The sequence below is a fragment of the Arvicola amphibius genome, chromosome 14 (assembly GCF_903992535.2).
Source record: "Arvicola amphibius chromosome 14, mArvAmp1.2, whole genome shotgun sequence".
NCBI classification, from domain to species: Eukaryota; Metazoa; Chordata; class Mammalia; order Rodentia; family Cricetidae; genus Arvicola; species Arvicola amphibius.
In genome coordinates this window covers 26,239,976-26,262,907 of record NC_052060.1, presented here as the reverse complement: position 1 = coordinate 26,262,907, position 22,932 = coordinate 26,239,976, and the positions used below count along the sequence as shown (strand labels likewise).

Genomic DNA, 22,932 nt, shown 5'->3' with positions numbered 1-22,932 from the left:
GTGTGTGTGTGTGTAGCCTTGGCTGTCCTGAAACTTATTCTGTAGACCAGGCTAGCCTTGAACTCACAGAGATCTACCCGTCTCAGCCTCCAGAATGCTGGGATTAAAGATGTGCACCACCACAACCACCAGACTTGTTTTTTTAACATTTTTTTATTGTTTTTTATTGATTCTTTGAGAATTTCACATCATGTACCCTGATCCCACTCATTTCACAGTCCTTCCATGTCTGCCTTCCACTCTTGTAACCCCACAAAAGGAAATAAAAAAATTAAAACTGAAATTGAAAAAAAAAGCATCTCACTTGTCTCCAGTTCTGCCGCGTGTGTACCACTTCGCTCCTTCTTTCCCATGTCTCCATCGCATATTTGTTTGTCTAGTGGAATTAGGAGCTGCAGTGTGTCATGCAATATACTGTTTTACACAAACAGCTTTGCTTGCAAATGTTCATTGCAATGAGTTCTTGGTCTGGTTCAGGTGGCTTGTGCTATGCCATCAATACTGGACCCTCACTGACACTCCTCTCAGCTATCCTGCTGCTGCCCCAGTCGTGGAGATCCTGTGGTTATGGTTTGGTCACTTCTCCCAAACCCAGGCCACCAGGGTCAGCTCTCCAAAGTCCATGCCATCGGAGCCAGCTCTCCCTGGCCCATGCCACTGAGAGCACCACCTTGTGGTAGCTGGAGAGAGATGGGATCAGTTCTCCTGCTGTGGCTGTGTTGAGGACCAGTAAGGACACAGCGGGGCCCTTGGACATCAGCATGGCTTCAGGTGACAGCGCAGACCATAGGCCTCTGCACGACTTTTGGTGGTAATATGGACCAAGAGCATCAGCACAGACCCTGGCTGCTGTAGGACCATGGAGGACCTAGACATGGACACAGACGTGGCCTGCAGCACAGACCACTTGCATCAGTCTGTTCCTTACTAAGCTGCAGTCTCCAGTTCTGCCTCTCTCCACAGTATTTGAGCTGCTCAGCTTCCCTTTCTTGCTCATCATAGAGGCAGGATGTATTGGTGCACCACAAAGTCTACATTTCTTTTTTTTTTTTTTTTTGTTTTTGTTTTTGTTTTTGTTTTTCGAGACAGGGTTTCCCTGTAGTTTCTAGAGCCTGTCCTGGAACTAGCTCTTGTAGACCAGGCTGGCCTCGAACTCACAGAGATCCGCCTGCCTCTGCCTCCCGAGTGCTGGGATTAAAGGCGTGCGTCACCACCGCCCGGCCATGTCTACATTTCTTTAAAGTGTTTATTGAACCAATATGAAATGCAGAGAATCTATGTACCCCAATTTTCCTGATAACTGACTGATTCATTTCTATTTTATTTTATTTTTTGAGACAGGGCCTATTTAGTTCTTACTATCTTGGAACGCCATATGCAGATCAGGCAGGTCTCAGATTCACAGAGATCCTTCTGCCTCTGTCTTTTAAAAAAAGTGTTTTTAACGTATTTTTTCATTGATTTTTATTGAGCTCTACATTTTTCTCTGCTCCCCTCCCTGCCTCATCCCTCCCCTTCAACCCTCTCCCAAGGTCCCCATGCTCCCAATTTACTCAGGATATCTTGTCTTTTTCTACTTCCTCGTATTTTTGTTTTTGTGGGGTTTTGTTTATTTGTCTTTTAAGACAGTGTCTCTTTAGGTACCCGTGGCTGTCCTGAAGCTCACTATGTAGATTAGGCTGGCCTTGAACTCAAAGAGCTCTGCCTGCCTCTGCCTTCTGAGTGCTAGAATAAAGGTGTGCGGATGCTGTCACCCTAGCTGGATCAGTTCTTTTTAAATATTGAAATTTACTTGTTTTCTGTACATCTGTATGCATGTCTGTATGCATTTTTGTGACGTGGATCAAACCCAGAGCCTTATTCATAGTAATCACACATTTTAACACTAAATTATACTGCATGCACACATACACACACTCCCCAAACTTAATTCCTACCAGGTTCCCTAACATTAAGCACTTTCTTCCTAATTTGATATAGAGAAAAGTTAATTTGTTTTTTAAAATATCAGGTTTAAATTCCTACATAAATATTTCTGTGGCTGCTGTAAAAATTAACACATAGTTTGGTAACTTAAGACAAGAGTTCATTCTCTTACCAGAGGCCTGAAATCCAAAGTCAATGTTGGCAGGACTTTGCTCCCTCCAGTGGCCCTAGGCAAGTATGCATTCTTTGCCTCGTCAGTTGCTGGTGACTGCCAGCATTCCTTGGCTTATGTCTGCAGGATTCCATTTCTGAGGACTAGCACCTTCAAATCTCCTGTTCCTCCTTATTGTCTGCTTGGCCTAAGATCTCACTGTATTCTATTCTTGATCTTGTAAACTTCCTGCCTCAGTCTCCTGAGTAAATTATAGGCATGCATTCAACTATTTTCTTCATTTAAAAATGCATTTTTGTTTTACTGAGTTATATAGAAATAGAAATTGTCTATACAAGGTATACAGCATAATGATTTTATGTATATCAGGGAATGATTTCCTTAACATACCCATCATTGTACTGGTAATAATTTGTGTGTATTTGGAGGGGTGCTAGCCTTGAGAGTTATTTTCAGCAAATTTTTTAAAGAAAAAATGTAAACAGAGAACTGTGTTTTCTATGGACTGTTTTCTCTGTCTGGGGAGACTTTTTAAATTGATAGTAGGGCAGAAGTGTGTACACATATTGGGTAGGCAAGAAATCTGGGGACTGGACTCATCCTCAACCCTACAATTGTTTGTGACTGTCTTTCTTTAGATAACACAACTAAGTTGTGGGACTCTCTCAATGGCACTTTGACAAACACTTTTATTGAATTGCCTGGAGAGAAGACTCAGTGGTTAAGAGCACTTGATGTTTTTGTGGAGGATCTAGGTTTGGTTTCTATTAGAATTCTGTACGCATGTTTAAGATGCTACTCTGCTAAAAATAAGGTAGTTTTGAAGATTTTTTTAAAAAGAAACAATATTATTCACTGTACTTGCTGTGTACTAGATCCTTGTGTATTATTCTCTTATGTCCACTTTTTTGGAGTTGGGGGTCTCACTCTGAAGCTCTGGGAGGCCTGAAACAAGCCTTCCAGAGTGAAAATAGACCAGGCTGGCCTTGAACTTGAGGTGACATCTTGCCTGTCTGCCAAATGCTGGAATACAAGTATGCACACTTGGCCTATCTTAATATTGCTAATTTCCTATTATTATTATTATTATTTGGTTTGTTTCTTGAGACAAGGGTCTTATGTATTCCAGGCTGGTCTCAAATGCACTCCAGAGCAAAGAAGACCTTAAACTCTTACTGATGCGCCTGTACCACTTCCCAGTTGTTGGGATTATAGGCTTGACCCATCCTAGCTTCGAGAGGGTTAATTTCACTTGCATTTGAACATAAAAGGGTACTCTTTCCATAACCTTCTCCAAGTAATGAAACAAGTGTAGGTTCCAGAGACCAGAATGGGGGTAGTCAGCCTAGTACAAGTTTGGATGACTGAAATACAGAGTTTATAAAAGTATGCAGAATATAGGACCCTGAGATCTATAAGGTTTTAAATTCAATCTGCCTTTATTTCAGCCTCCCATAGGACCAGACTAAATTTGTTTTTTAGAAATGCCATGTTTGCTAAATGAAGCATGGTTTTGTTCCAGGATAGTGGTAGAAGCTTTCTGATTCTGTCTGGCTCTTGGGCTGTGAATTTGTTGCCCAGTTTTATTATCTCCAAGTTTTGTAGCTACTTAGAAGCTACCACTGAAAGCTCTTGTGCTCCTGCTGCCAGTACAGTGGTTGGTTAGTCAGTCCTTCGTCATGCAGCTTCTGTAAAGGAAGATGTAGTGAACTTTTCCCTCTGTGTGACGAACTGCCAGCATCTCCATTCCTGTTAACCTGGTCAGATGGGAAAAGTAATTCCAGATTCCCGTCGTTATGATTCTTGTACTTCTGAGGAAGAGTTAAAGCCATATTTGTTCTCAATTACTGTACCAGCTAGGGCTCGGTTGGGAAAAGAGAATCCTTCAGTGTTATGGAATAGGACATTTAGAATAGTAACAAGTAAAATAAAAGTGAAAGAAGAGAATTAATTTCAAACCTGCTAAGTGGCCATCATAACATGGGTGTAGGCTGGACAAGTCAGAGTTTCCAAAGAACTCTAGAAAGTCACATGTCTGCAATCTTGCCATCAGAGTAGGAACATGGACTAAAGCCGGTGAAAAATTTATGGAGCACTGCCACCTCCGCAAGGAGGCTCAGAGTCTATTCAAGTCTGATGGAGGCTGAGGCCACTGCTGCCCAGTGGGAAGAAGGGCTGACCTAGAGCAAGGAAGAGTGAGGAGACACTGGAACCTGCTGGTACTAGGTTAAACAACTTTAAATTACAGTTATTTGTTATGTGTTTATTTAGTGTGGCACATATATGGAAGTCAGGACAGCTGTCAGGAGCTGATTCTCCCTGTTCATGATGTAAGGTTCCAGGGGTTGAACTCAGGTTGTCAGGCTTAGTCGTAAACACTACCCATCCAGCCATCTCCCTAATTTTCCCTACATTTAACCCTGGCAGTCTTCAGTTAAAGTCTCTTAATTCACGTCTACCTTCTAACTCTAGTGCATGTTTACTGTTTACCTGGTTATAACACGACCACATACAGAAAGGCTTTGGGGGAATCTTTGGAGCTTATCTAAGTTGACATAGCTTCTCTTATTTTACCCTGTATTTCCTTTTCCTGCTGTAGCAGTTCATATATAGTTTTCATTTCTTTCCTCTCTCTCCCTTTCTCCCTCTCTCCCTTCTTCCCTCCTTCCTCATCTTTCTCCTGTATCTTGAATTGTTTGGGTGTATCTTCCCTGGTAACGAATAAGGCCCATGGAGAAACATAGTTTAGATGGTTTTGATTTTTACTGTATACCCAGTGCTAACGACAGTGGCTGACCATACTAAGTGTGACTTATGTATCTGATGGCTTATTCCAATCTGGACGGTTGAGACTTGTTTATGTTTTTAAATTCTTGTCTCCTTAGTTTTGAATTTTTCATAGTAGTTGGTGTGTCTTGGTACTACCTGGCTTTTCCGTTATGTTCTGTTCTTTGGAGGGTGCCCTTAACCCTTTTGGGAAATGACCACAGGGGCAAAATGACAGTGCAGAATAGTACAGTGCAGAATAGTACAGGGAGCATGTGGGGTTAGTTCACTGACGCATGACCACACAATGCAAGCGTAAAGCTTCTATTGTTAGGCCACATTTTTTCCATATCACTGGATGCTGAATAAATTTTATCTGTAAGTTGGCATGAAATAGGTTTTGTATTTGTATAGCTAAAGAAATATTTGAGTGCAGTTTTGCTTAAATATAATAATGAAAACTCTGTAGTCTATGAAAGAACAAGTTAAAAATTGACAGACCTGTAACTCACACCTGTGATAGTGTCTTGTTTAAACAGACACAGAACACCTTGGGGGAAGTAAGGGCAATGAGAAACAGTGAAAAGCTGTTTAATTTAGAATATACTAGGAACTTGTAGGCAAAATGTCAACTGAAGATATGGCTTAGTGGAAGATTCTTGACTAGCATGTGCAAGGATTTAGGTTCTGGATACAACATAGCAAAAACAAGTTTTGTTTTTATTTTTTTGAGACAGGGTTTCTCTGTGTAATAACCCTGGCTGTCATGGAACTCACTTTGTAGACTAAGTTGGCCTTGAATTCACAGAGATCTACCTGCCTCTGCCTTCTGAGTACTAGGATTAAAGGAGAATACTTCCACTGATCAGCCCCATGTTACTTTAAAAAAAAGGGGGGAGTTATTGACCTTTTATGTATCTAAGCATAAATCAGGACATACATCTATAATCCCAACAGAAGCAGAGGATTGCTTCAAGTTAAAGGTCAGCCTAGACTATTGTAGTGATGAGGCGAGCAGGCCTGCTTTTCATCCCGCCTGGATACCGCATGGCTAGCTTTACACCCAAAATAACACACAAATTGTATTTATTTAAACACTGCTTGGCCCATTAGCTCTAGCCTCTTACTGGCTAACTCTCACATCTTGATTAACCCATATTTAGTAATCTGTGTAGCACTGTGAGGTGGTGGCTTACTAGGAAGATCCTAGCCTGCATCCGTCTCAGAGAGGAGAGTCATGGCGACTGCCTGAGGCATCTGCCTCACTGCCTTCTTCCCAGCGTTCTGTTCTGTCTACTCCACCCACCTATGTTCTGACCTATCAGGCCAAGCAGTTTCTTTATTAATTAACCAATGAAAGCAACACATAGAAAGAAGACCCACCTACATCAGACTATATGGTGAGACCTCTCTGAAAACAACAGGGGATAGAGAGATGGCTTAGCCTTTAAGAGCATAGACTGTTTTTCCTGAGGACCAGAGTTCAATTCCCAGCACCCACAAAGGTTGTTCAAACCTTACCTGTTACTTCAGCCCCAGGGGAACCTGGTGCCTCTGGCTTCTGTGGGTACCTGCACTACTCACAAACACATACATATACTTAAAAATAATAAAAAGTAAATTAAGGCATGTTGGTGTGCTGTTTTAATCCCAGCACTCGGGAGCAGAGGCAGGTTGAGTTTGAGACTAGCCTGAGTTTGATCTATATATCAAGTTCCAGGACAACTAGGCCTACATAGAAACCCTGTCTTGAAAAACGCAAATAATAATAAAACAACAGCAATAACCCTCCTAAAATTGAGCTATAATAACATACTTTTCAGCTATAGAATCACTATCATTAATTACTTCATTTCCTTCTCTTATAAAAACATTTTTGTATTTTCCCCAGATTATTATATATTTCAAGAGCAGAATATTACTTATATTTTTATATACCATGTTACTTAAAATATTTCTATTTTATATGTGTTTGCCTGCATGTATGTGTATATACCATGTGCATGCCTGCTGTCTGAGAGTGCCAAAGAGGGCAGCAGATCCCCTGAAACTGGCATTGTGAACTGCCATGTGGGTGTTGGAAACTGAACCAAAGTCCTCTCCAGTAGCAGCAAGTGCTCCTAACTCCTATATCTGCAAAATTCCACTCCTATTTATATTCTTGAGTCAGCTAGAAGAGATAAAAACCCAGTGTCAGAAACTCATGAACTGTGATGAATTTTGTCATTAGTACACAGTACAGGTTTGTAAGGTTTATCTACATGGAAGATGGTGAACAAAAAAAATAGTGACTGAGCTTAACATTTTCAAATGTCTTTGCTTTTTCTGTTCATTTATTTAGGAAAGCCTTAAAAGGTCTGCTTTTCCATCAGTAGTTGTTTTGGGCTAGTAGCTGGTGTGAACTTAGATTTGCATGACCCTATGTATACATGTGCTTGTGTGTTAAAAGGCATGGTTTTACTTTACAGCCCATACTGGCCTCCAGCTCACTGTGCAGCAATTCTCCTGCCTCAGCTTCTTGAGTGCTGAGGTTACAGGCATGTGCCACTCACCGAGCTTGTGTCTTCATGTGTACTCTGTTGTGTTCTGATTTTTAATAGACTATTATATTGTACTAATCTAAAATCAAGTTTTTGTTTTTACAATAGAAAGAAAATTTCAGCATATTTTTAATACTTAGTCTTTTAGAGTGTATGTTGGTATATTTTTTTTTTTTTGGAATAACATCTTGCTGTGTAGCCTAGACAGTCCTTATATTTGATCTTCCTGCCTCAGCCTCCTGAATGTTGGGATATATACCACCATGTCATGAGTTTTTTACATTTTGACAACATTGTGTAAGCATGTAATCTATTGATTTTTTTCTTTTTTTTCTTTTTTTTCACTCCTCTGAATCAAACCTAGGGCCTCATGTAAACATGCTAGGCAAGTGCTTGTGCCACTTAGCTGTGTCTCTAGGCTTCCATTTTTCCCCCTGAAGACTATTAAATAATAATTACTGAGAATCTCATTGAATTTGAAATATGTCAATAAATTTTTGTTCAAAATGTTTGTTCAAAGAGAAAGTTCTGGTCAAGCCACCATCTTAACTCATTGAATCTTAATGAAAGGAATTTAGATCAATGATGCATATTTTCCTTCAAGAGATTTAGAAGTAATAAACTCAACTTTATAAATATTAAATGTACTCGGCTATTCAGATGAAATATGACAATTGATAAGCAAGTGCAAGATTCATTGATGAGGGCTGGGATCTGACCTGGTATGTCAGGACCTGAATTTGATCAGTCCAAACAAAAAGGAAGGGGAGTTCTATAAGAGAGCCTAACCAAACTAGAAATATTTCCTGCCCAGAGGACGGGAAGGGTTTGAGAGGTAGGAGCTGCATGATTGCCATCACGTCACTGTGGCTTAAAAGGGAGAGACTGAAACACGCCTAAACCCTACATTTGAGAGTGTGTGCACAGATGTTTGGGAATGGAAAAGCAAAAATTATGAAAGTACATACTGACTTGGAAACTTCTTTGTTTACTGAGACAGAATTTAACTGTGTCTCTGGGTGGCCTGGAACTCTATGCAAACCAGCTGGTCTTCAATTTGTGGTGATCTCCTGCCACTTACCCCTAAGTGCTGGGATTACTTGCATATACTACCATGCCTGGCCAAAAACTGAGCCTTTTACATTTTCATTTGCTAATAAATGGGAACATAGTTGTTAAAATCCGTGTAGTAATATTCTTGGTAGCACAGAATAAGTTAATAACTGATTTCTTTGAACATATTTGAAATCACTCTTAGACGTTTTCTGTGGTGGTTGGCAACTTTCTTTCTTTGTAGAGAGAAAAGCACCATCGTACACTAGCATTTTACCGTAGCGTGCACTATGAACAAGAAGGCTATTAATTACATGAGCTGGTTTTTCTAATATCTAATTATGTGACCATGAACACATTTTCATACTTCATTATTTTATTCATTTTTAAAATGAAAACCAGTCATCTTAGATAGTTTATAAAGCATGACCCACTTCTAAAATGCTGTCCAGTTACTTTCCACTCCCCAAGTGTTGGCAGTTTAATAAGTATAGCTTATTGTGGTTTTACTTTTTATTTCTGTAATGTCTGCGAAGTCAGACATCTTTTTTTATTGGTTCATTTGTCTTTATTATTGGTGAAATATCTTTTGACAATTTTTAAATTGATTTTTTTCTTCTTTCTACATTATAACAATTCTCTCTATAAATTACATAATATATATTCTGCGTATAAGCCCAGTATATAAATAATTATTTATACACATAGGTGTATATATACATAAATATACATATTTATTTATTTTTCACTTTTAACATGAGGAGGTTAAAGTAGATGTTGTTCTCAAGTATGAATGACCTACAACATGCTATCTTTGCATTGCATATTAGGACTTTTTTTTGCTATTAAGGATTTACAGAAGTGAGGCAGAGGGGTTAATAAAGAAGTCTCTGTATTTGTTCCTAGAGGTGATTCATTTGTATAGCAAAGAATTATATTGTTTAAGTTTTGTCTCTGAAATTCAAATAAAATACTTATGATAATATCTCTAGTGATTTATGTATGTATATTTAGTGGTAAAAATGTTTTTCATTATTAAAATTTTTATGCTTATAATGTGGCATTTGTTCATGTTTTAAGTATATTTAGAAGTGGGTTTGAATTGCCAAATTTTGTAAACAGCACTTTTGCCTTTAAGAATAGTTTTCTCAGAGCTGGAGAGATGGCTTAGTGGTTAAGAGCACTGGCAGCTCTTGAGAGGACCTGGGTTCTAGTCTACGCATCCACATAGTAGCATACAACAGTTTGTGACTCCAGTTCTAGAGGATCCACTGTTTTCTTCCGGATGATGTAGGCACTTCACGAACATGGCATACAGACACACATGCAGGCAAACACTCATACACATAAAATAATAATGACAGCATTTTTAAGGGGCTAGAAAGATAGCTCAGTTGTCCAAAATATTACTATTGCAAAAGACCTGGGTTCAGTTCCCAGCACTCACATGATAGCTCACAGCTAGCTAATTGCAGTTGCAGGGGATTGCATACCCTTTTCTGAGCTTCATGGGCACCAGGCACACATGTGGTGCAATACATATATGCAAGCAAAACACTTCTGCATATAAAATAAAAAATAAGTGTTAATCTTTTTAAAGAATTGGTTTCTGAGCTGAGCAATGGTGGCACATACCTTTAAAGGCAGAGACAGGCAGATCTCTGAGTTCAAGGCCAGACTGGTCTACAAAGAGAGTTAGTTCCAGGATAGCCAGGACTGTTAAACAGAGAAACCCTCTCTCAAACCTCCTACTCCCCCCAAAAAAATAGGTTTCTGTCTGGCATAATGGTTCATGCCTTTGATTCCAGCACTCTGGAGGTAGAGACAAGCAGATTTCTGTTAAATTCAAGTCAGCCTGTTGCACATATCAAGTTCCAGGCTAACCAGGACCCTGTCTCAGAGAAAGAAAGTTGGTGGGGTGGGTAGTTTTTCTGTAAGCATGGTACTTTGGCTAATGTAGAGACTAATAATGATTGCTGAATCTGCTTTATTATCTACTATTTTAGTAGTTGGTAGTTGTGGGTGATTATTTATTTAGTACACTCAGTAACTTGACTGTGAAAGTTCAGAAGAAATATACTACAGAAAGTTTATACAGATTTAGAGAATTTGAGCAGAAAATGGAGCCATGGAAAGAGAGTTGTGTGAAGAAGCCTGTGGTAACAGAACATGCCTGGCATTAATCCAAAGATACCACAGGCAGAACTAAAACTAGTAAGAAACTATGGTGAAGAATGCTGTTGCTCAGTGTGACCTTGACCACTCATTTTTCTTTTTTTTTCTTTCCTCCTCCTCCTCCTCCTCCTCCTCTTCCTCCTCCTCCTCCTCCTACTCCTCCTCCACCTCCTCCTCCTCCTCCACCTCCTCCTCCTCCTCCTGCTTAACTTTGCTTTATTTATTTATTATTTATATTTTATATACGAGTGCTCTGCATATATACCTACATGCCAGAAGAGGGCACCAAATCTCGTTATAGATGTTTGTGAGCCACCATGTGGCTGCTGGGAATTGAACTCAGGACCTTTTGAAGAACAGCCAGTGCTCTTAACCCCTGAGCCATCTCTCCAGCCCCGACCACTCATTTTTAAAGTGGACTTAATAGAAGCTTAATTTACTTCAATAAAATGTGCCTACTTTGCTGCAGTCCTGTGATTTCTGGTATATCAATATCATTATATAATTACTACCCAGAATATCTTCATCACCAACAGAACTAATTCTTTGTTATATCTTTGTAGTCAGCCCTCAAACCTAATTCTTCACTGTAGGCAGTCTTAAGTTTGTATCTATTCATACAGATTAATTTTGCTTTTTACATAAATGAGATTGCAGAGCATATATTTTTTCAAAAATTATGTTTCAGATATAATTTATTGTATTTCCATGCATGTGTGTATGTTATGTGCTATGGTATGCATGTGGAGATCAGAGGCCAACTTTCAGGAATTTTAATCTCTCCTTCCCTGTTAAGGCAAAATCTCTTTTTTTTCTGCTGCCATCCTGATTATTCCAGCCTGGCTAGCCAGTGAGCGTCTGGGTGATTCCCTTGTCTTTGCCTCCCGTCTTTGCCATTGGAATTACAGATGTGAGTCGATAAATACCTTGATCCCTAGGATTAAGCTTGGGTCATCAGTCTTATCCAGATAGCAATTTTATCTCCAAAGTCTTTCTGAGTCATAGGTGATATTTTTAAAAAGATTTGACTTACCTTATTTTTAATTGCGTGTGTACGTGTGTGTATATGTGTGAATGTAGGTGCCTACAGAGTCCAGAAGACAGTATTAGGTGTCCTGGAACTGGAATTACAAGTGGTCATGAGCTGCTTGAAATGTGCTGGGAACTGAATTCAGGGCCTCTGTGAGGTAGTGTGCACTTAACCACTGTGCCAGATCTTGATGTGATGTACTGGGGAGTGTAACCTTTGCGTGATTGTTAGATTATGAGAATGGAGCCCTCACAAACAAGACTAAGGCCCCCAGAGAACTCTTGTTGCTCCTGCCATGTGAAGGTACAATGCCAAGACCGTCATCTTCAATTCTAGAAAAAACCTTACCAGAACCTAACAGTGCTGGCGTAGTCATCTGGAACTTTTAGTTTCTAGAACTGTGAGAAATAAATTCCTGTTGTTTATAAGATATTGACAGTTGCCTGAACAAAGTAGGCTATATAGATGCATTCTGGACTATACTCCATTGCTCTGTACTTCTGTCTTATGATGGCACTTTTCTGTAGCTTTCTAGTAAGTATGGAAGCTCAGGATTCTATTTAACTCCTACAACCTGCTCTTTCCAAATTGTTTTCATTGCCCAGTCCTTCATATGTGTATGTGCATCTTGGCAGCATATGACTTGTGGCTCCATTTGCTTCAAAGGCTAAGGCAGGAGAGTCACTTGAGTCCAAGACTTTGAGACAACCCCGAGCAGAAAAGTGAGGTCCTGAAACTGCCAACTTAAAAAGTATTATCAAAAAAAAAAAAAGAAAAAGAAATCAGCTTTCTAGTTTCTAGTAAAGAAGAAGGTATCTTAGTCATTGTTCTTTTGCTGTGAAGAGACACTATGATCAAGACAGCTCTTATAAGAGAAAGCATTTAATTGGAGGGCTTGCTTACATTTTCAGAGGTTTAGCTCATTATCATCATGGCAGGGAGCATGGAAGCATGTGGACAGGCCTGGTGCTGGAGAAGTAGTTGAGAGCCATATTCTGATCCACGGAGTGGGAGGGGGGTTGGCAGGTGACACTGAGCCTGGCCTGGCCTTTTGAAACCTCAAAGCCCACCTCCAGTGACACTTCCTCTAACAAGGCCACACCTCCTGATCCTTCTCAAATAGTGCTACTCCCTGCTGACTAAACATTTAAATATATGAACCTTTGGGGGTCGTTCTTGTTTGGTTCGCCACAGAAGGCTATAGGGATTTGGTTTGGAATTGTGTCTTTTGATCAATCTGAGGCAAAAGGTATAAGAAGACCTTGGGTGCAAACACTGGCAACAACCATGCTTAAGCTGTTTCTTGGAAGATCTGAGTGAACTGTCTCCATGTGTTCTGTAGTTATGGTGGTTTATAGAATTGTTGAAGCCTTCTAGATCTTTACTGATCTTTTTCTCTTTTTTTTTTAGAAAAGTAGTTAAATATTTTTAGTTATGACTGGATTTATCTATTATTTTTCCTTTATTTCTGTTCATTTTGTTTTATGTGTTTGAAGCTACCATAATGGGGTACATATACCTTTAAAATGGCTATAACTTGGTGGTCTATTGACCCTTTTGTTGTGGGATATTTGATTGCACAGTGATGCTCCAAGACAGTTAATGAAGTTAAACCTTGAATCAAGGGTGGAGTCCACAACTACCTAACCAGAAATAACCGTAGAGATTTTGGCTGGCCCAGATAGAGAGGCACAGGAAGAGATAGGGGGAAAATTGGAGAGATTTGCAGCCTTTTCAATCTCGGAAGTTGGAAAAGGAAAGTCAGCTCGTCGTTCCTCTGTTGCTTTCTTGATCTATCAGGTTTGTACTCCATTGTTTGACTCCCAAATTTTTATTAATAATAGAACAATTTAGGTAAACACTTCACTCTTTTATTACTATGAAATATCCTTCCAGTCTAGGAATAATTTTTATGTAAACTTTTGCTTGATATTAATATAAGTCCATTTTTGTCATACTTTTTTCATGGTATCTTTTTTCTTTTTTGTGAGACTGGACTTCACTAAGTTGCCCAGACTGGTCTTAAGTCATCTCCCTAGCTTCGTCTCTCAAATAGCTAGGACTCTAGGTATCGAAGGACTAAGATGGCCTAGTCCTTTTACTTCTCAACATATTTCTGGCTTTACATTTAAGGTGAGTCTATTGGGACTAGATTGTTGCTTAGAGAAAGATAGCAATCTCCATATGTGTGAAGGTGTAGGTTCAATTCCTGGCGTTACCCAAATCACATTTAAAAGAAATAATGATACTACACTAGTACTTTTACTAAAAAGTCTCTTGGAGCAATGTTGACATATTTTATTGGAGTAGAAGGACTATGGCTGTTGTTATTAGGGAACCTGGGTAAAAGTGCATGAAAGCTATTCTATTTTTTGTCTTTATGAGTTTAATATTATTTTTAAAAGTTTAATAATTTCTTGTTGCAATATTTTTTTATTCTTTGTGTCTTTCACATTATTCATCTCCATCACATTTATTTCCCTGTCCCTTCATATCCACCCTCTGCCCTTGCAACCTCCCCCAAAATAAAATAAACTAATACATAAGAGGAAAAAATAAAGAAAAAGGAAATTGAATATTGTCATGCAAGCTGCAGTGTGACACAATGAATCACACAGTAAACTCTTTTATCCATATATTTTTACTTGCAAGTGCTCATTGCAAAGAGTCATTGGTCTGGTTCGAGGCTCTGGTTTCGGCTACACTATCGATGCTGGGTCCTTACTGGAACTCTTCTTGGTTATCCTGTTGTTACCCTGTGTCGTGGAGATCCTGCAGCCTTGGGTTTGCAGGTCTGGTCTCTTCACGTGCTCCAGTAGATCTCAGATGGGGCAGATGTTGGTGTGGCTCAACTTATAACCCTGGTTCTGGGTAGTTGCAGGGTTGGTCAGCCCATTAGCTCTCCCTTATCCTCACCACCAGGGTGGGCTCTGCAGCACTGCCCTGGCTAGTTCACCTCTTGCAGTGATTAGCAAGGGGTAGGGCCAGTTCTCCCTCTTTCACTTCCTCAGGGTCAGTTCTCACACCTACCCCTTCAGAGCCAGCTCTACTGTGTTACCTAAGCGTGGCTTAGGAGCCATTCTCCTGAATGTTACAGTTGATGAGGAGCAGGGACAGTTCTCCTGCTCTTTATTTTATTTTTTTTATTTTTTGTTTTTTTTCGACACAGGTTTCTCTGTGGCTTTGGAGCCTGTCCTGGAACAAGCTCTTGTAGACCAGGCTGGTCTTGAACTGTCAGAGATCCGCCTGCCTCTGCCTCCCAAATGCTGGGGTTAAAGGCGTGCACCACCACCGCCCGGCAACTGCTCTTATGACCTAAGGGTCAGCTCTCCTACCTACCTTAGGTGTTGATGGGTAGGGTTGGGGTGGGCTGTGGGAGGGCAGTTCTCACAACTTTGAGGCTGGCTCAACCACATCTCCACCAACAGGGTTATTGTGTTGTCCAGGTGAGGTGCAGGGCCTACTTTCCCAAGTGTTGCAGTTGGTAGGGAACACGGACAGCTTGTACACTCTTATGACCTCAGGGACAGCTTTCCCACCTACTCAGGTGATGATGATGGCATCTCACCCCCATAAGCCACACAACAGATGAGTAATGGGGACATCTGTCCCATGCTCACTACTTTGTGACTGGCTCTATTGTGCCACCCAGGCAAGGTGCAGTGCCTGTTCTCCCGAGTGTTTTGTTGCTATATTTTTATGGTAACTTCCTTAAAATTCTTGTGACACCAATATCTGGGTTATTTTTTGTGTCATCTGTTGATTGTTGCCATTTAACCAAGTTAAGATCTGTCTTGGTTTTTGGTGAATCACCACGAGCCACAGAATTACTCAGTCATTAATCAGCCTCCTTTCTCAAGGTCAGCCCATCAAAGCCAAGGGCTCTGGAGGGTTAGGCCAAGATGCAAGGCGTGTTGAAATCACCGTCTTGTGAATAAAGAGGCTGTTTCTTGCTATAGGTTTCTCACTGTAGCTGAACTCCTTTTGTTACAAATTCAGAATTTATCTCCCACAGTTCAGCACCATTTGATGATTTACTAGGCACAATTTCCCCAATGCATTTGGGATTTACTGATTATATCCCCTAGCTATGTGTGAAAACAGTCACACAATCAAGAAACCTGTTTCCCACTACCAGGTCTCTGTTCTTTTCTTCAGTGTAAATTTAGAGATCCACCTTTCTGCAGTTATCTTTATTGGCAGGCATTTGGTCAATGTTTATGGTCCAGGCAAAAGTATTCCATTTAAGACATTCCCAGATATTCAAGGACAGAATTACTACATGCCCAAAACTGTTAATTCTTAGCTGCTCAGATAGAAAAAATAAGCGTGCCCTGATTTTACCTCATTTGTAGATAAGAAAGCAATGAAACTAGATAAGAAATAATAAAACTAACCTTGCATTAAAAGATTCCTAACTCCTCACACTCACCTTCACCTCAGTTTATTGATGACTTTAGTTCAGGAGATTTACTACTTGTGTCTTATTCTTAGGAAAAATAATTAACCATCTCCCCACAGCCTGGAGAAAGACAAACCTCCACTGGGGCCTCTGATAGGCATCAAGCCCCAGATCTGATCATTTAAAGGCTTGGGTCTCCTCTTTGTTTCAACTGCTTAGAGTAAATGCTGTGAACTTCAGATCTAAATGGCCTTTGAGCTTGCTAACATTTGACAAAAGTGCTAATGGACCAAGGGCCATAAACTTCCTTTGTCTGTGTACATGGATTGCCTGGTTACTCACTGCCTGCAAGATTTTGTGGGTCTTTATAACTGGATAAGAACAAAAAGGGGGCTGGAGAGATGGCTCAGCAGTTAAGAGCATTGCCTGCTCTTCCAAAGGTCCTGAGTTCAATTCCCAGCAACCACATGGTGGCTCACAACCATCTGTAAGGAGGTCTGGTGCCCTCTCCTGGCCTGCAGGCATACATGCAGACAGGATGTTGTATACATAATAAAAATAAATATTTTTAAAAAGTTTTAAAAAAGAACAAAAAGAACAGAACATAAGTTGGAGCAGGAGTTGAAGCAGAAGCATCCCAGAAATTAGCAGAGATACAAAGAAGAAAAGAAGAAGAAGAAGAAGAAAGGAGGAGGAAGAGAAAGAAGAATATAGCAGATAAGAATTAGAATTGAGACAGAATTAGAGCTAAGAAATTATAGACAGTTAGGACACAAGAACTAGAATAGAGAACAAGGAAGAGAGCAATAAAGAGACATGGCTAGAAAGAATATGTTGTGAGGATTTTTTTGGTTTTTTTTCCCCTCAGATTTTAGTTCTTTCACTTACTATACTGTCTTTCTTTTGAACCCTGAGAGGAAACTCTAGAGGCCAGACCTTTAAAGATTTTGATAATGAATATACTCATTTTGAGTTGTATCTTGAACACTTGTATATTATGAAACTCTGGTTCCTACTTAAATCTTTTTTATTCGTTGCAGCTTGGGGGAAGAGTGGAAATTCTGTTTGCTGATACTCACTTTGTATGTGGCAGGAATGGCCAATAGGGAGACTCATAGTCTGCAGATTCTAGTTGGAAAGGGAGGAGTCACCACCTCTGCTCTCATTGGTTCAGGTGCTGGGAGGTAACAAGGCTTTCCCCTACAATTCATACAGTATTTAGCAGTAATGGTGACAGTTTTTAGGATGACTGTCTTTAGTCGTTTGATTAGAGAAACTGAGTTTTCCTCAGCTGTTTGTTGCTCTACACTGTTGGCAGTTCCAAATTATATGGTACTGTAACACCTGGTAGAAAACATAGGTAACCAAAAATCTCCAAGAATTCAATACCGGCTCATCTCTTGCCATATTTTTTTCAGTCTGAGTTTTCTGGGAGGTGCCTTTGTCTTTGGTCCAGGCTTTTTGTTGTGATTAGAAAAAAGAGGAGGCTTCTATCATCTTGTTTGGAACCACCATCTCTTGTTGGATAGTAGTTTCTGTATTTTAAATACAGAATACTGATTAACTTGCCCTGTTTATTTTGTTTTTCAGACAAATGAAGAGAAAACAATGTCTGCCAACCTAAAGTATCTTTCCTTGGGAATTTTGGTGTTTCAGACTACCAGTTTGGTTCTAACAATGCGTTATTCTAGGACTTTAAAAGAGGAGGGTCCTCGTTACCTGTCGTCTACAGCAGTGGTTGTGGCTGAACTTTTGAAGATAATGGCCTGCGTATTTTTAGTCTACAAAGACAGTAGTAGGTATCTAGGGTGTTTTTTTTTGCTTTTAATTCATTAGTTTAATTTTTATATATTTGTGAATATATTTGTAACTGCACATTTGATCTCTTGCATTATTTAATTTCTCTAGACATTATTTAAATTCTTTAAACATCTCAATATTAAAAAAAATTATTAACACAGGGCCCAAGGAGAGAGGGCTCAGCTGGTAAAATGCTTGCCATGTGAGTGTGAGGACCTGAGTTTGGATCTTCAGCCCCCACATAAGTAGCTGGATGTGGCTGTGTGAGCTTGCAGTTTCACCACTGGGAGACAGAGATAGGAAGACCTGAAGAACCTATTGACAAGCTTGAGGTTCAGTGAGAGACCATGTCTGAAATAATTAAAAGAGTCACTGAGGAAGACAGGCAACATCAACTTATACACACACACACACACACACACACACACACACACACACACACACACACACACACAATTAGTACCAGTTTTACTTGGTTGGTACTAAAGCTATTTTTGTATTTTTTTTTTGTTTTGTTTTTTTTTTTTTTTTTTTTTTGTGTGTAGGGTTTTTTTTTTTTTTTTTTTTTTTGCGGTGGGATAGAGTTTCTCTGTGTAGCTCTGACTGTTCTAGAACTTGCTCTGTAGACCAGGCTAGCTTCTAACTCACAGAGATCTGCCTGCATCTGCCTCCTCCTGGCACCAAAGCCATCCTGTTCAGTCTGTAATACGATCCATGCCTAGTTAATGCTATGAATATGAATCCAACTGCAGTTGTAGTTTATTAAATTGAAAAAAAGTAAGTTCTTTAATTCTTTGAATTATAGAGTCTACAATAATTTTTTACTAAACTTTCCAAAACTTTCACAGTATGCTGAATAGAATAGTCTATGACTATTAAGTAGTAATTCTGCATTCATCTTTTCTGCTTCTGAATTTATCTATTCTAGATATGTCATATAAAATAGATTATATAATGGTGTTCTCCTTTGTCTGGCTTAATTCACTGGCATATTTTCAAAGCTTATGTGTCAGATTTTTGTTTTTTATACTACTTCATTGTACAATATACCACATTTTGGTTTTTTAGTCATATGTTGATAGACACTGGTTATTTAAACCTTTTGGCTACCATGAACTGTGTTGGGATGAACAGAGGTTAATGCTGCAATAGCTATACAAGTATCTGGAGTTTCTGCTTTCATTTTGGTGGGATAGGTATTTACCCTCCCTCCCCCAAAGCAGAATTGCTGGGTCATTGTCATCTGGTTGTTCTTCATTTATCTTTTAAAAGAAATGTACTGCATGTATGTATGTGGTGGGTGTGCATGTACCATGGCATGTGTATGTAGGTCAAAGGACAACTTGTGGGAATCTGTTTTGTTTGACTATCCCAGGGATTGAATGCAGGTCATTAGGTTTGGTAGCAGGTACCATTACCCGTAGAGTAATCTTGCTAAAAATCTTCATTTACTTTTTAAGGAATTATTAAACTTTTCCCACAGTATCTTACCATTCTATTTTATTTTATTAATTTTTTCATTATTTATTTATTGTGGGTGTGTGTATGAGTGTGTGCCATTGTGCAAGTGTGGAGGTCAGGACTGCCATGTGTAGGAGTTCATTTCTCTCCTTCTATCATGTGGATCCTGCAGCTTGAACTCAGGTTGTCAAGCTTGGCAGAAGCTCCCTTACCCACCTACTGGATCATCTTGCCGGCCTCCATTTTATATTTTTGCTGGCAGTGTGTGAACTTCCCATTTTTTCACCACTTCATTCTTCCTATTATACTCTTTCTTAGTGTGTGTGTGTTCAAAGCTAAACCTACAGCCTCATGTATGCCAGACAAATGGCTGTCCTCTGAGTTGTGTTCCAGTCCCTGCCTACCCTTCTTTATAGCCATTCTAGTGGGTATGAAGAGGTATTTCATTGTGGTTTTGACATTTAACATGACTTGGTTTTATATATATATCAGGAAAGAGGGCAAATATAGGTATAACAGTAAAATATACAGAGAAGATAGATTTGAAGACAAATCAAATAATTCCTTTTGGATTCATGTTAAGTTGGAGATACCTATAAAGCCAAGGATGAGACTAGATAATATGTACACTAGAGGATAAGAAGACCGAAAAACAGCCCTGGCTCCTTCCCAGCACTCAGAGGCCAGATTCAGAAGGTGCAGTCAATAAAATCAGGCTATGAAGAAGCTACCAGCAGGCAGAAAACCTTGACAGGGGCTGGAGAGATGGCTCAGAGGTTAAGAGTACTGACTGCTCTTCCTGAGGTCCTGAGTTCAATTCCCAGCAACCACATGTTGGCTCACAACCATCTGTAATGAGATCTGGTGCCCTCTTCCGATGAGTAGGCATATATGCAGACGGAATACTGTATACATAATAAATAAATTTTTTTAAAAAAAAATAAGAAAACCGGGGGCTGGAGAGATGGCTCAGAGGTTAAGAGCATTGCCTGCTCTTCCAAAGGTCCTGAGTTCAATTCCCAGCAACCACATGTTGGCTCACAACCATCTGTAATGAGGTCTAGTGCCCTCTTCTGGCCTGCAGGCATACACACAGACAGAATATTGTATACATAATAAATAAATAAATAAATAAATATTAAAAAAAATAAGAAAACCATGACAGCGTAGCAAGACAGCAGGGAAGTTAGCTTTTCTTGCTAAGGTCTAGATATTACAAGTAGGCACTTGTAACTTGTAACTGCATTAACACTGGAGCCCAGGAGACCTTTAACATAAATGGTTGCATTGTGGCTAGATGTGCTGAAACCAGCTCTTTGTGAGCTGAAGTGTGATGAGGTTCATAGTACACCAAGGTGAATTCCAGGGCTGGAGAAGTAGCTTAGGTCGTACATCCTAGTTTAGTTGCTTGGCGTTAGTGAAGTCTTCAGTTCCATCCCTAGCATTGTGGAAAGCTGGACCTGGTGGAACATACCTGTTATACTAGCGCTTAGGATTGTGTTTGTCTTTGTGCCGTAGTGCAGGTGCTCCCAAAGTTTCAGAAGTACTGGATGGATCTTCTTGAAGCTGGAGTTACAGGTGTCTTTAAGCCACCTAGTCTTGGTACTCGGATTCAAACTCTGCTCCTCTGCAAGAGCAATACTTTTTCTTGATTGCTGAGCCCATTTCCTGTCCCAATTTTCTGGTTTTAAAATAAAAAACTGAGGCCTATAAAGAAGGAGCTTATGACTTAAGACTTAAGAGGTACTTCACTGATATTTTCCCCATTTTGTATTCTAGAGTGTAGTGTGAGAACACTGAATCGAGTGCTGCATGATGAAATTCTCAATAAACCCATGGAAACCCTTAAGCTTGCTATTCCATCAGGGATATATACTCTTCAGAATAATTTACTCTATGTGGCACTGTCAAACCTAGATGCAGCCACTTATCAGGTATCTAAGATACATTTCTAATTGTCTTTTTAAAAACGAACAAAAAAATCCTGCAAGCATTAATGATACTGCTGTTTTCTTTTTAGGTTACATATCAGTTGAAAATACTTACAACAGCGTTATTTTCTGTGTCTATGCTTGGTAAAAAATTAGGCGTGTACCAATGGCTCTCCCTAGTAATCCTGATGGCAGGAGTTGCTTTTGTGCAGGTAACTATTCAAGATAAGTATGCCTTTCATTTCTATCACAGCTTGAAAACTTGGCTTATTTTGCATAGAGAATATGGTTCTATTACTTGTTGAGCAAGTAAATGCTGACAGATTTTTTTATGGCTTCCTGTAAGCAAATACTGCATTGAGAGTATGTGGTATAAATAAATAAACATGTGAATGAATTTTTCATAGTAAAGAACTGAACAGTTGGGCTACAGCATAGCTTTACCGACAGGGGGCTCGCCTTGGTCCTCAGCACCACACAAATACACACATAGTTGTGTTTTGTAACCCTGGCTGGTCTGGAATTTCCTTTGCAGATGAATCTGTCCTCAAACTCTGGTAACTCTGCTGACTGCCTTCTGAGTGCTGAGATTACAGGCATGTGCCACCATGCCTAGCTTTTTTTTTATTATTTTTAAATTTATTTGCATGTGTCTGTGGGTATACACATATTTGTATAGAAGCCAGAGGAGGGCATTGGGTGTCCTCTATCAATTTCTGCCAGTTACTTTAAGGCAAAGTCTCTCCCTGAACCTTTTCATGGGTTGGGTGGAAGCCAACAAGCCCTAGTTTCTGCCTACTTCTGAGCTGGGGTTATAGGTATGCCTGGGATACATAGACCTAAACTGTGGTCCTCATTATTACACAGCACATGCTCTTAACTGCTGAGCTAGTTCTAAAGATATAGATCTCCATCTTTAGACTTTAGATTTTTTATTAACTTTGTATATATGGTAGTTGTGAGCTGTAATGTGGATGTTGGGAACCAAGCAACAAGTGCTCTTAACAGCTGTGCTATCTCTCCAGCCCCTCTCCCATCCACCCCCGCCCCCGAGAAGGTCTCACCATGTAGCATTGAGCTCACCACCTTCTCTTTCAGCCTGGAGAGTGTTGGGATTGTAGGTATGAACCAGAACGTTTGAAAAGAGAGAAAAATATGAAGGAAAAAATCCAAGAAAATAAGACATGACACAATGAAACGCTGTTTCAAAAACAAAACAAAGCAAAACAAAACAAACAACAAAACCCCCAGCATATAAAAGAAAGAAGCTTGGGTTTTATAAGAATCGTGGAACATCTGAGATCATTGGTGATCCTCTGATCCCTTTAGCATCTACTGTCTTTATTGATACTGTTTTTCCTAACTCTCAGAGCTTTCTAATGATTCCCTATTCTTCTTCATGGAGTCATTGTTCCCAACTTTTGTATTCCTTTTTTTTTTGTATGTGTCTATGTGTATGGGGTGTGTGTGTGTGTGTGTGTGTGTGTGTGTGTGTGTGTGTGTGTGCGTGCTTGGGAGTCACATGAGATAGCAGCTACACTATTAGTAGAGACCTAGAATGTTTCTATCCTCATAGAAAGCATACTGGGTAGTTACATAGAGAGCCAAGAGAGAAAGGAGACAGTCTCAAGAGTCAAGGCATTAGTCCATCAGTGTCATGTTGTTGCAGTAAAAGT

At 39.7% G+C, this 22,932-nt stretch overlaps 1 protein-coding gene across 1 annotated transcript in view; it reads left to right on the top strand.

Annotated features, from left to right (window-relative positions):
* The window catches only part of Slc35a3 (solute carrier family 35 member A3), a 48,426-nt gene that overhangs the window by 5,211 nt on the left and 20,283 nt on the right, over window positions 1-22,932 (top strand). The window contains exons 2-4 of the mRNA XM_038311252.1: window positions 17,655-17,859; window positions 21,105-21,259; window positions 21,346-21,468. Coding sequence (XP_038167180.1) covers window positions 17,673-17,859; window positions 21,105-21,259; window positions 21,346-21,468 — 465 coding nt within the window. The 5' untranslated portion in view covers window positions 17,655-17,672. The remainder of the gene's footprint in view (window positions 1-17,654; window positions 17,860-21,104; window positions 21,260-21,345; window positions 21,469-22,932) is intronic.